At 43.7% G+C, this 14,266-nt stretch overlaps 1 protein-coding gene across 1 annotated transcript; it reads right to left on the reverse strand.

Moving 5' to 3' along the window:
• Window positions 1-2,094: 2,094 nt before the first annotated feature.
• LOC139665344 (alpha-amylase-like) lies at window positions 2,095-13,713 on the reverse strand. The gene is given in 10 exon segments (XM_071544341.1): window positions 2,095-2,284; window positions 2,644-2,769; window positions 3,145-3,266; window positions 3,489-3,711; window positions 5,832-5,965; window positions 6,966-7,177; window positions 7,180-7,195; window positions 8,180-8,377; window positions 12,307-12,453; window positions 13,546-13,713. Coding segments are annotated over 10 exon segments (1,536 nt in total).
• Window positions 13,714-14,266: the final 553 nt, after the last annotated feature.

The raw sequence follows: 14,266 nt of genomic DNA on the forward strand, positions 1-14,266 counted from the left end.
TCACAGGGCTCGAATAGGGCACTGATTCTGAACACCTTCATTTAAGTAAACAGTTAAATATTGCACAATCTTTTGGCTGTCATCCATACATCCTATCATTCAACAAGATCATTCCTCATAATATGCCATTACTAACACAAACAAAAAAGGTATATGTTTAGATTTTGTCCTGGATAGCTTATATAGCTGGGTCAGTTATGGGTGTGTTAGTGCCATGCTCCACCCAGGACCCTGGCACTATACGCTACCAGGATCCTGATGAGAGTGCAAAAACATGAAAACATAACACCAATTCTGTTTTCATTGCACTGGCTCCCTGTCTCTTTCAGAGTTGACTACAAACTACTACAAACTACTTACACTACAAAATGTCCATCTTAATAAGTCATTTAGTCTCATATTTAGCCGTCAGATCTTATTTTTTTTAAATCAAGAGAAAACTTCTGCTAGTGAGGTGAGATAACTTCACTTGTTTCCAATGCAGTTTCACTTCTTTCAGGAATTTTCTAGAAATGGGTGTCAGTATCTTGAAAGTCAGAATAAGGCAGATCAATGCAATACTATCAAGAAAAGTTTATTTGCATTGGAAACAAGTGAAATGATCTATCCTCACTGGCAGATTTTTCCACGTATTATAAGAAAATTTGGATTTCAGGACTCAATAAAAGACTAAATGACTTGTTAAGATGAAGTTTTTGGCAGTGTACCTACTTCTGCATTAATGGACATGTACCTCCCTACCTCAAGGAACTGATTACCCCATAAACCTCCATCCGCATTCTCAGATCTGGCAGCAGCTTGCTCCTCCGGGCCCCCAGTACCAAGATCCGCACCATGGGGGATAGGGTTCTGCTCGGCTCCACCACGCCTGAGGAACAACCTCCCTAACCATCTAAGAGCATCGCAGACCTTGAACTCTTTTAAGACAGGCCTAAAAATATTTTTTATTCAGGAAGGCTTTTTATTGTTAACTTTTGTTTAGTGATTATTTTGTGGTTTTTGTTTTGTTTTTTTGTAGCACTAAGAGATTCACTGTGAATGAAAAGTGCAATACAAATAAAATGCATTATTATTAGTAGTAGTAGTAGTATCGGGGATTCAATTCCCACCCATGCTAAAAATGTATGCACACATGGTACTGCAAGTTTTTATGTTTATCTACTGTATGTCTAGGGCCACCATGAATTTATCTATATTGTTTATGTAATAAACTACTGTTCTGGATAATAAGGGGGCTGTGCCACTTTGGTCAATATTAGAATTCAATATACAGCCCGATTCATCTAAGCCTGTCTGGCCCTCCAGTGTTCAGCCTAAATTTCTGACAGCCTGTTACTGAGATTCATGCTGAGTGACTGACCAAGATGTGAGCAGGACAGCTGCGGTCTCTCCTTATCCTGCCGCCCACCCTCTATCCTTCACTACATCCATTCCTCTATTCCCAAATCCGTCTGTCCTCCAATCCATGGTCATGCACCCTCACTGCAGTGTCTAATGGGTTCAGCCTCCTCCACAGGGGGGGTCAGGAGATTAAGACAAATGGGGATCTTTGTGCCTTGTGTCAAAGAGGGTCTCACCAGGAAGATGAACCTATTTTTGAATCACTCTGACATGATTATAAAACCACAGAGACAATGTGAATACAGATTACTGATTGCATGGTTGATCCAAGACCACAGGATGTACTGTTGTCACATCCTATCTGTTGTATATAGGATTTACCTTCTGAAACATATTAGGGTTTTAAAGGTTAGTGAAGTTTTAGAAACAGACCAAGGTCAAATAGTATTAGCATATAAACCTCACGTTTATTTTAACCAGATTGGAGTACCAAATGGGCGGGGTTTACTGCATATGGGCAATTCAGGTAAGTTGCCAAGTAAGTTTCCAATTACAGAAAAGTAGAGCAAATTGCCAAAACTTCTCAGCAATCACTGTATTTTCCATCCATCTGATATTCCAGTCAGTTTAAAATAAACACTATGATCCACTGGCAAATATTGTCAGTTTGTATCGCTACAAAATCCGATTCATCACATTCAGACAATTCAGACAATTTAATGTGACAAATTTTATTGTAATTTAATGATGCGTTTACAACTTGGAATCGGCGTGAATAGCCACAAAGGGATCCTCGTCTCTGTTGCTGATCCTGAAGTGGGCACGGCCGTCACCCCCGACGTTGATCTGCTTCCCGGTGCACCTGCCTCCGTCCTTCTGGCCAGAAATGACATCACAGTAGGTGCCACCGGGCATGCCGGTGTTCAGAGTCACATCCAGGTCCCTGAAGGTATCACAGGAAACACAGATTAAATGGATGCTTTTTCCAGACTTCCACTATAATAAATCTAGTAATATGTGACCAATACTGGTCATATGGAAGGCCATTGTTGGTGGTTGATTGTTCATGAGCTAAAACGTGGGTATGCATGCTAGAAAGTTTCAAAAATGTAGGATTTAACCAGGTGTAGTCCTTATACCATACGTGTCAGTATGTGCTGTGACAATCTGTACACTGTTGATATGCCTCTGCATCCAGTCCTGTACATTTATTGCACGTGGTGAATAAAGTGGTTTTGATTTAAGGGGGTCAAATTATGACTAGGCAAGTCACAGTTAAGGTGCTAAGTAAACTGTCCTCACCAGTCATCGTTGTTGAAGACGATGAAACCACGGTTGCCACGTCCAAAGGCAACCTGGTTGCTCCGGTTGTCCCACCAGTTGGTGTTCAGCTGTCCGTTGACTACATTACGGAAAATTACCATGTTCCTAAAGGACAACAGAATCAATCATACTGTGTTTTGGATTGCAGAAAAAAGGGGAAAGTAGTGGAACAATATTCAGGTTGAGGAAACGCACATGTGAATGTTTAGGAAATAAATGAGCATAAATTCAGTGTAGGGGGGGAAACTACATGTTGTTGCTAGGAACTTTATGTAGTTGTGCGGCTATGTGTTATGCTATGAAAAGATAAAACAAAATATAAATAAAAAATAAAAAATTCTTAATGTCGTGGAGCACCAGATGGGCGGTGTTTACAGTATCACAACAAATCAGATATTATCATATACGTCGTAAAACAGAAAAGCAAATTTTTCAGTGTGAACTACAACACTCTAGGTCTCTTGTGTTCTGAGGACTCACTTAATCTGACGCCATCTGTGCTCACACACCCAGCCGTCTCCGCAGGTCTGGTCAGGGTTGATGGGAACAGACTTGGTGGATCCATTACCATGACTGGGAGGGCCCATCCAGTCATTCTGATCCTGGCAAATAATGATGGATATACAGTACAGAATGATTGAATGAATGAATGAATGAATGGTTGTTACATGGATGGATAGCTGAATGAATAACTGAAAGAATGAATGAACAAACAAACAAATGAATAAATGAATTTCACACAAAATAGTCCCCAATAAGTGACATACATTGTACAACAGAACATACATTAAATGATGCATTAAATTATTAAAAAGAGAATATACCTTTCCGTTCACAATGTGGCGGGTCCAACGGAAGCTAGACATCACCCTAGCCACTCCGTAAGGGTGGGCCAGCATGTAGCCGACAGCCATTTTGTAGAGCCTGAAGTCCCAGAAGGTAATGATGGAAGCGCCACCAGCACCATGGCCTCTCTGGTTGTCATGGTTATCAACGAAGACAAGAGCATAACCGTTGGGCATGAAACCCCATCCCTCTCCCCAGTTCCTGGGCACAATACGAGAGTTGAAGAGTTCACTTTGAAAACGCTATATACCTGATTTGGAACAAGTCATTACCTGAAGTTTATCATTCAATATCTCTAAAATGTAGAGTCCTCTTTCTGAGCATTCATTTCATGTCTCACATCGGGAATGCCTTGTGGGTTCTCTCATCAGAAGCTCCAATTCCATTATGGCAGCCAGGAATAGCTGGCCCCAAAGAAGTGCGCTGGTGAGGAACAGGATCCTCCTCCCCATATATTGGGCAAACACCTCTTCTCACTTCTTGCAGAAGCATTCACTCTCAACAGCCTTCTGGTGTGCAGTTTTAAAGAGACCTGCTCTTACCAGTCTGTCTCCATACAGGAGTTTGAGCTGCAGTCGACCTCATGGGCTCTATTCAGAGAGGTCCCTATTCAAGATACTGTATGTGCTGTAGCAAGTTGGGCTTCACCACACACCTTTGCAAAGTTCTACAAACTAGATGTCACAGCAACGTTCTTTGGCTCACTCTGCACTGAATGTGGGGTCACCTGAGTATCAGGGATTCCCTGCATGATGTGTCACATAGGATAGTTGATCAGGATAGATAATGGGAATCAGCATTTCCCAATGTAAGACACAAAACAAATGAGAAAGAAAGAGAGCTTTAGGTTATTTGCATAACCACGGATCTCTGATTAACATGAATGACTGTCTCACCAGACCACCTTCCTTACTCATGCAAAGCCAGGAAGAAGTGAGGCAGTTTTGAATGAGGAGTGATGCGGTATCAGCCCAATATATGGGGAGGAGGGTCCCGTTCCTCCCTGACACACATGTCTTTGGGACCAGCCAATCCTGGTTTGTGTAACAGAACTGGACCTTCTAATGAGGTCATGCAGGAGGCGTTCCCAATGTGAGACACTCGCTCATACTAATCAGGGAACTGTGGTTATGCAAATAACCCCAAAGTTCCAGTTTGTAACAGTGTTATCATTTTGTTGTGCAAGGATTTGGTGATTAGCGTGAAGTCTTTCCAATTGTCCAATTTATGCAACATAATCCAATTTGTGGTGTAAAAACGTAATCTTCACCTAATTCTGATTTTATGAAATCACATTGCATTTTGGAAGCAGATAGGAGTTTTGCTTATTGAAACATCTCCTCAGGGAAGAAACTGATTGGTTCAATCAGGTGACCAATCAAAAAAGAGAGGACGCATTGTCAAAGACAGAGGTAAGTTAGTTAGTTAGTTAGCTAACACAAATGTTTTTTTGTTTGTAGGTATTTCATTCACAATTTATTAACTTTCCTGTTAAATAGAAAGAGATAAGTGCTCAGGTGTAGCAGTTTGCTGACTATGTAAACAAGTTAGCTGTTAGCTAGTAGTTACTAATGTTAGCCGGTATGGTCACAGCCATAGAGATCAGTTAGACATAGCTAGCTACATATTCTTTGGTCACAGTTTGTGTGCTAGCTAACGGTAGCTGGCTACATAGTATAGTTAGATTTATTTAACTTGTTTTAGGCAGAAATAAACACCTTCACCTTGCTTTTCCCCCAGTGTGTAGGCAGTCTTGTCCTTGGCAGATGTACTCATGCTTGTTCTGGGGGCAGATATATTTACAGTAGGCTATAAGGCTCATGCTTGTTCTGGGGGCAGATATATTTATAGTAGGCTATAAGACTCATACTTGTTCTGGGGGCAGATATAGTAGGCTAAGACTCATACTTGTTCTGGGGGCAGATATATTTACAGTAGGCTATAAGACTCATGCTTGTTCTGGGGGCAGATGTACTCATGTCTGTTCTGGGGCAGATTTTTTTTTACAGTAGGGTATAAGACTCATGCTTGTGCATGAGTTTTAACCAACTGTAAATATATCTGTCCCCAGAACAAGCATGAGTCTTATAGCCTAATGTAAATAAATCTGCCCCCAGAACAAGCTTGACATTTCAAATTAGCCCGCCTCCTCTCTTTTTTGATTGGTTGCCTGATTGAACCAATCATAACAGTTTCTGCCCTGAGAAGATGTTTCAACATGGTTTCAATAAGCAAAACACCTATCTGCATTTTGGAATGGAACTCTTCAAATCTACACACTCAAGTTATAGGTAGGTACACAAACAGACACACAAAAATACTTTGTGTAAGACAGCTTCTCGCTGTTCCATTTGCGGAAGACTGTTCCCAGTTTGGCACCATATTTGAACTCAGTCACCCTTCCCAAATGAAAGTACTCTCTGGATGTGATTGCCTCACCACCAAGATCAATAACCTAGAAGGAAAACAACACATTATTCCCAACACTTGTTCACTGCAATGAAGCAATGGATGTTTTAGTTAAACAGCCAGCACTCTCGTATAATAAATGAGCTGTTCTTATTCAGCAGTCACAAGGAATATATTTTGACTGTACAGCATTCATGTCTTCAGTAAAGACAGAGCCAATTTATTTTTTAAGGGCAGTAGCTATTTTTGCCACTCGTTCTGTCTTTCTGGCCACATTTAAACCTGGTATTAAAATGTGATCTGTATCTGGATATGCTATCTGGATAATAATCAATCCGATCATGCCTTTTGCATTTGCACCTGTGTTCTTGTGGTCTCTCGTTTTTTGCATGCACTATGCAAAGCAGGCGGGTTGGGGAGGTTGCATGTCAAAAAAAACAAATATGGCTGATATAGGGTAATTTACTTTTCATTTGAAGCGGATAGGGTCATCTTTTACGACTCATTTGTAGGAGGCAACAGAATTGCTGACACGTTTTTGCTGCAATAATGTTTGCAGCTGCTGTGAACGCTACTACAGTGACTTCGCTATGGTTGAGGGAAAGGAGTGATGGTGGTATGGTGGGAGTGGATTGTGCTGCAGCCCTTTAGAGAAGCTGAGTGGATGTCAAACTTCAGACTCACTCATGACATTTCTACTCCGTGGGTGGTTCTTTCTCACAAATGCAAACAAACAGCATGGATTTAATTTACACCTGGCTGAGTCTGGCTTCTTTGATGATGTTTGAGTTGAGCAGTATGGCTACTTGTATAGCCATAGGATCAGCATCACATTCCCGTATTTATGCATCTTATGGTCAGCTTCTTGAAAATGAATTCTATGCCTAATCTAGCTATCTTGATTTCCTCTTTTTCATTTAGGGTGAAATGTTTTTGGGGGTTCTGTTGGTGTCATCCACACAGATTGTATTTATTCTCTCTTTTTGAAATTTTGTATCATTTGTATGTGAAAATAAAATAAACCTACACAAAAACCACAAAACTACCTCCTGATAGATGAAGGGTCTGGAGCCACCAGAGAACCACTTGGTGTTGAGGTTGTGTAGACGACCATACACAGCTGCCAGGTCACTGGGCCACATGTGTTTGCAGGCATCCACTCTGAATCCAGCCACACCCATGTCAATCAGCTTGTTCATGTAGTCGGCCTCCTTTCCCCTGACATAGTCATTCTGCAGGGCGAGGTCCAACAGCCCCCCAGACGGCAGTCACGCACCTGCAACAAAACACAGTGAATGGACATTCATATCATTATTTATAAATTACTTATGTATTTCTAACATCTCAGATTGCTGTTTTGTTAGCATTGGGCAAACCTAATAAGTTCCAAACAAAAAACTGTTTTGCTATCTCAATCTAGTTGTACTGTAACTAAAATATTTGTGGGCAAAAAATATTGTTTTGCCACACATAGCCACCACAATTGCAAAGCTATACCTAACAGCAGGCAAGCGAGCATCACTCAGTATGAGGCTGTCTGACCTGAATTTGGCTCCTGAAGAAAACGTTGGCTCAAGGGGTCGCCAAAGTCATCAAGTTTCAAATACTACTGGTAGCTTTAGAGTTGCAATAAGCAACATTTTCTGACCATTAGAGGGTAACAGAAACTGCAATACATTTGTAGATAAACTCACAGCAAAGCCACTCTACCACTGCACTATGGATGAACAAACATTGCAAAGCACCATGCATAAAGGCTAAGCTAAACATACCTACGGAGAAGTGTCACTGGTTACTAGTCTCGCTTTGCCTGGCCTTTGTCCCGCTGAAGGTTACATGTCCCACAATGACAAGTGAAGAGGTATGTAGCAAGTTTATTAGTTTACCAAGTTTACTCTGTCACTTAATCATTTCCTCCATTATGCAAAAATTTTCAGGAAGTGAGTGGGTGAGGGCTGCTTTTAAACATCGAGGGAGGTGTCAAGCTAGGTTAAAAAAGTTGGAAACCTACTGGTTGGCCCGGGAGGAGCTTCGTTCCGGACCAGAATTTGACAACATGTTTTAGAAAAGAGGTGAAAACAGCAACACAGCTGACCGGTGTGAGTGGATATTGGTTTATATCATTGTCTCAATGAAATCTCCACATAGCACATATTAGGTTCAGGATTGGTTACAAGGTCTGATATCACTTATTGCAGGTTTAAATAAAGGAAGAAATTAAGTACATTGCTCAGAAGACATCTCTTGTGCCATTCACTACCTGATTGGCATCACCATAATTCTCAATATTGCCACTGCCAGTTCTGCACTTGTTGTCATTGAAGTCACAGTGGCCGTAGGGGATGTTGGGGAAGTCCCGCTTCATGGCACTAAACCAGCTTCCACACTCAGAGTGGGTACCCTCTCCAGCACCGGCCTTACACATGTGGTTGATAACAGCATCCACATAGATGTTGACCTGTGGGTAGATAGGATTGTGGTTGAAAAACAAACAACAAATAACTACCTTCTAACCCTCTAAGCTTTATTTCTTGTTCTAGCACTTTTCTCTTATGTTCATTCTATGGTCACAGAAAGGAATATTGTCCAAGCAGTATGGCGCTCTTTACTATTGGTTGTTTGTAATGTTGGTGTTCTATTTCAAGATTTCCCAACGTGATGAGGACGGCCGCCGAGAATGCCGGAATCCCGCTTCCGCCCCCTGAACCCTCTCACACCGCTGATCGCCTGGCCCAGGGAGTCTATCGACTGGCGGCAGAGACCAAGCTGGTCTTTTTCGCTCCCGCCTTGGATGAGGTTTTGGCGGCTGTGGAAACATCCTGGAAGAAGTCACTCCGCTGCAAGGCTCCTATCTCCGGGCTCTCTGATTTTTCCAGTGTCCACGGGAAAGGCGATATCTGCCGCTCTGGTGTTCCCCCGCTCAATGATGCGCTGGCCACTCATTTTCCTCCTGGCTCAACCAGCTGGTCTGGTAGCAGGTGACATGCTCTCCTCCTCAACCCAGAGACAACGCAGACCCAAAGAGGACCAGAGACAGTGGAATTTTATGGCAAGTTTTTCCACCTGGCGGCCCAGACAGCAGCCATGGCCAATAACTTGGGGCTGCTGGGGGTGTCCCTATCCACTGTGTCGACTGGAAAAGCCTCCCTCTCCACTTCTGAATTGGATCATGTATCCCGTATTACGGGACAGATGAACAATTTAACCAGGGGAATCGCCGCCACCGCTGGACGCGCCATGGCTCTGGCTACCGTTGGTACTCGGCACGTGTGGCTCGGTCTGACAGCCCTTAAGAAGAAGGACAAGGAGGACCTCCTCCTTGTCCTTCTTGTCCGCTGTCGCCTGATGGGCTCTTCAGTGCATCCGTCACCTTGGCTACGCAGCATTTCCAATGCTTAGAGGAGGAAAAGGCTCAGCTGCGCCGTCATCTGCTGTTGGCGTCTTCTTCCGCCAAGCAGAAGACTTCCTCCCTGGACCCAAAGGAACGTCGTACGGCGGCGTCCAAGAGGTGTGGACGGAGTAATGTGGCTTCCTCTTCCGCTACGTCCTCCTCTCGCCACCGGCCCAGAGAGGACCCCGGGGCTCCTGCCGACTGCTGGCTTGTTCCTGGAAGGCTGGGAACCAGCCGCCCAGCAAGGGGGGAACCGACCTGGCTTGCTAGGCTTCTGTTCAGCCCCAGCCGTGTGTTAGTGGCATCGTCCGCGCATCCCCCCACAATGTTCCTGGATATGTTCCCATTGTGCCTTATGTGAATGATGTCTTTGTTTGTAATAAAACAAATTACTTCTTCCATAAAGAGCCTATTCCTATCACCCTGACGGCCCCCATGGACCGTTCTGCCCCTACCAGGCAGCTTGGTGGCGGTGAGGGCCGAGGCTGCATACAGAGAATTTCTCTCCGCCGCTCCACAGCTGTCTGCTCGCCCACTGACAGATTTTTATCAGGAATGGCGAACCCAGTGTGTGTTGACAGAATGGATGGACAGGACGTTACGACTGGGCTATTCACTCCAGTTTCATTGCGTACTGCCCACATTCACAGGAGTGAGAGAGTCGATCATAACTTTTCAGGAAGGCATGAGCGCCCTCTCTAGGGAGATACAGGAACTACTCCAGAAGGGAGCAGTTTCTATGGTTCCCCAGGAAGACAGAGAGAGAGGTCACTATTCCGGTTATTTCCTGGTCCCCAAGAAAACTGGAGATATGAAACCTATTCTGGATCTCCGTCTACTCAACACATGCATCACCCAGAGACCATTTCACATACTTACTGTGAAAAAGATGCTGGAATTGGTACAGCCGGGCAATTGGTTCATCACAGTGGATTTGAAAGATGCTTACTTTCATGTCCCAGTGGTGCCGAGAGACAGGAAATTCCTGCGTTTTGCCTTTCAGGGGGTAGCTTACGAGTACAACAGACTACCGTTCGGATACTCCCTGGCCCCATGCACTTTTTCGAATTGTGTGGACACAGCGCTCGCACCCCAGGGAATACGGGTGCCGCCAGGGAATACAGGTCTTCTTTTACCTAGACTGATTCTCATGGCCCGCTCGAAAGAATGGGCTATTTTCCACACAGTGCAATTGGTGCAGCACTTAACCAGGTTAGGTTTTGCCATCAATTGGGAAAAGAGTGCACCCATACCAAGCCAACAGGCAGTGTATTTGGGAGTGCAGCTGGACTCCGCCAGACTACGGGCGTGTCTGTCAGATCCCAGACAGACGGCCGTATTGGAGGTGGTTCAGCGGGTGAGACAGGGTGGAACACGGCTTTGACCGTCATGCGGCATTAGGCAGACTTCTCTTAAGCTGTTGTCGGTCAAAACGGCTCTGCTCCTTGCTTTGACCTCAGCTAAGAGAGTGAGTGACTTGTGTGCTCTTTCGGTCCATCCCAGCTGTTTGCTGATACATGGGGACCTGAGTGGCGCCACACACAGACAGACAGAATCCGTCTTTTGCACCTAAGAACATCAGTAGTTCTTTTTGGTCTAGGGCGATTCAGTTGGAGGCTTTCTATCCACCTCCTCATGGTGAGGAGAGAGAGGTGAGGCTGCACAGTTTATGCCCCGTGCGTGCATTGGCATATTATGTGGAACGCACAGCCACAGTGAGGCGCACACAGCAGCTTTTTGTTTGCTATGCAGATAGTGTGGCTGGCAAGCCCCTGTCAAAGCAGAGACTCGCCCACTGGCTTTGTGAGGGAAGATCACAGGCTTATGTGCTGGCGGGAAGGGACTCTCCTGCATCCATCCGCGCACACTCGACACGGAGTGTGGCTGCGTCGACAGCACTGTTCAGTGGAACAGGTGTGGAGGAGATCTGCACAGCGGTGTCCTGGTCGACACCCTGTCCATTCATCAGGTTCTATCTGTTGGATGTGTCTGGGTCTTTCTCCGGTTCTACCTACTAGGCCTGTGTCTCATGTGTTGAAGCTCAATGGAGACTGGCCACTGGGTTGGCCAGCGTTACACCTTACTGTTTGTCAACATGATTAAGTCTAGCGTTGGTTTTTCACGCCACCCATTCTATAGACATGGGTGTAAGCGGAACCATATCTGGCTGACCTATTGCATTGTTACAGTCAATACAGGCTATGACACAGCAAATTGTTCGTGTTAGTGTCTCGGCAGGGAGTGAAGTCATCGGGCTTCACCCCCTAAGCCAGGGCGAAGCCTGTGTGAAATAGAATGATAGTTAAGTATTGTAACTCTAGTTCTATGATCACAGGCGGAGCCCTCTAACAGCTCGCCCTGCCGCTCCACGAGTCGCTGAGGACATTTATAGTGTGAGGCCCCATAGAGGGTGTATAGGCTCATCCTGATTGGCTGAGCACGTGCATGCAAATTTTCAGTGCGCCGAGGCGACTAGATGAGTGGCTAAGCCAATAGAGCGCCTGTGATCATAGAACTAGAGTTACAATACTTAACTATCGATCTAGGAAGTGACGCTCACTCTCTTGTTGCACTCATTGTAAGTTGTTCTAGATCAAAGCAGCAGCTCAATGCCAAAAGTGTAAAATGTACTGTAATTGTGAATGATTCTTCCTCAAGACAAAGGCAGTGGATCATTTGATAGTTATACAATTTTATGTCAACAACATCATTGTTATTATTCCAAGTCAGGCCATTATGATGCTTTGTCTTTTGATGCTCAGTCTTTTGTTCTCCCAAATCCATATCTGAAAGGGGCTCAATCTATAATTTCTTTATATTTTATAATTTTAATGTTTTTTTAATGGTATATATTATATAATCTGAAGTATTATGTAATTTATCCAATAAGAGTTTGCTGTTCTGTGCATAGCTGTAGATTGATGAGGTGCTGTCAAAATGCAGGAAAACAATGTTCCTAATGCCGTGTACTTAATCACTCATGCTCTGTAGTTTACCCCAACGTTGTTGCATCTGGTGATCATGTCTCTCAGCTCGTTCTCGTTGCCAGACCTGGAACACAGGTCGTAGCTGATTGGTTGATATCTCTCCCACCATGGTCTCCAGGGGTTGGTCACCACGATGTTTTCATGAGGAGGGGAGATCTGAGCAACACAAATAACATTCAGGTCCAGATTCACTAGGCTAAAGGTTTAAGCAGGGAAGAGCGTAATCACCAAAATAAAAAATACCAAAATAGAACCTCTTTGCACCTGTCATGGTAATATAATGCATTATAAATTACATGTAAATCTCATTATTTTGCCCACATAATTATTATACAGTATGTAGGAGAGGCCATGCAAATTGAGATTGTGCCAAATTCCCTAACACTTGGCATTGGCAACACCAACTCACCTGATCTTTTGTACAGCATGTACTGTAAGATCCTTTGGAAGGTGGTGTTAAGACTGTGCAAAGAGATTTGGCCATTCAGAATGGCTGCTACCATTGCTGTAAGACGCAGTCATAGTCAATAGCCAGTCAGGCAAGCAAGGGAGAAAGTTTTCCATTCTACAATCTCAGATGAGATCGGAGAACTCTCAAGGGAGCCAGCCTTGGTAGATTAGTCTTGAAACTTAAATGCACAATTTGCCATAGTTGGTAATGAAGGGTGCAATTTGCTTTCTTTCCAATGGCTTATTTTTGCCACTATTTAATTTTCATGATTTTGTATTAAATAAGATGAAAACTCTCTTAGCTCAAGCATGCTGATGTGCAAAAAATGTGCAAATTGCCATTGCAACACAAACTTACTGAATCTGCACCTGGGAATATTTGAGAAATATTTCCCACTTTCAAAACTGGAATTGTATGTGGACTGTAAACAGAATTGCTATAAACAAAAATGATATAGCAAGTGTACAAAATATTATGAAGACCTGCTGTTTCCATGAAATTGAGTTCTCAGAAGAATATATGTGAAAGTTATGATGTCTTATTGTTTTCACCTATTAAATCCACTTCCGTTATAAAGTGATGTAGATGAAGGAGAAGAGAGAGGTTAAAGAAGGATTGTTACACCTTAAGAAACATGGATTATGGAAAAGGGGTTGTAACTCAGTGTAAAGTAAGTTGTCGATTTTAAACTGAACATAGAGAGACACCTTATAATATAGCCAGATATTAGAGGAATTAATTACAGAGTAGTATCATCCCGCTCTTATAATGTGCTATACACCTGTATTCAGCCATACCTGAACTCCACCGAAGCCATTGGGAGCCAAGAAGCGCTCGCACTCTGCAGCGATGTCTGCCCAGCGCCACTCAAACAGGTGGACGATGGCTGTCCTGCCATGCTTGGCGTGGGGGTTGTGCTGGGCCAGGCTGAGCCCAAACAGAGCCACCAAAATGAGCAACTTCATGTTTTCCCTGGGTGAGAGAGAAAAGCAGACATCAAAGCTTCTCTCCTGGACCAATTAGTGACCTGGAAATATCATGCTGGAGAGTGTCCAACCTGTTAATAGCTGCATTCTCTTAATTCTTTCTCACTGCTCTCTAAATGAGCAATGCAAGTTCAGTCAGGGAATTCTATCTGGCACACCCTAATGTAAAGTCTTTTAAATTACGTATAGCCTACTCACTCACTGTTTAGCTCACCTTGCTACTCCTGAGGTTCTCTGCGGTCATGAGAGTCTTGATGTTTTTGTTCACTCACCTCCTCCCCAGCTCCACCTGTTTATATCCGCCTTTATGTACTATATGGGGAGGTATGTACTCCCTGACTACGGTCTAATGTGTGTGCAGCAGCAAACAATGAAGGCAGATCTGTTCTGCCAAAACGAAACTTAATGCTATATCATAATCAAACATATTAATATGAATACCTGAGTTGTCCTGACTGAACCTGTTTAAAAACTAACAGAAGGAATAATCTCAACTCTCAACTCTTCTGGGCACTCTGAGGAAACCTGTTAG

The sequence above is a fragment of the Centroberyx affinis genome, unplaced genomic scaffold, assembly GCF_046629955.1.
Source record: "Centroberyx affinis isolate AG114_WGS23_722 - 3 ecotype Tasmania unplaced genomic scaffold, CSIRO-AGI_Caff_v1 ptg000246l_1, whole genome shotgun sequence".
NCBI classification, from domain to species: Eukaryota; Metazoa; Chordata; class Actinopteri; order Beryciformes; family Berycidae; genus Centroberyx; species Centroberyx affinis.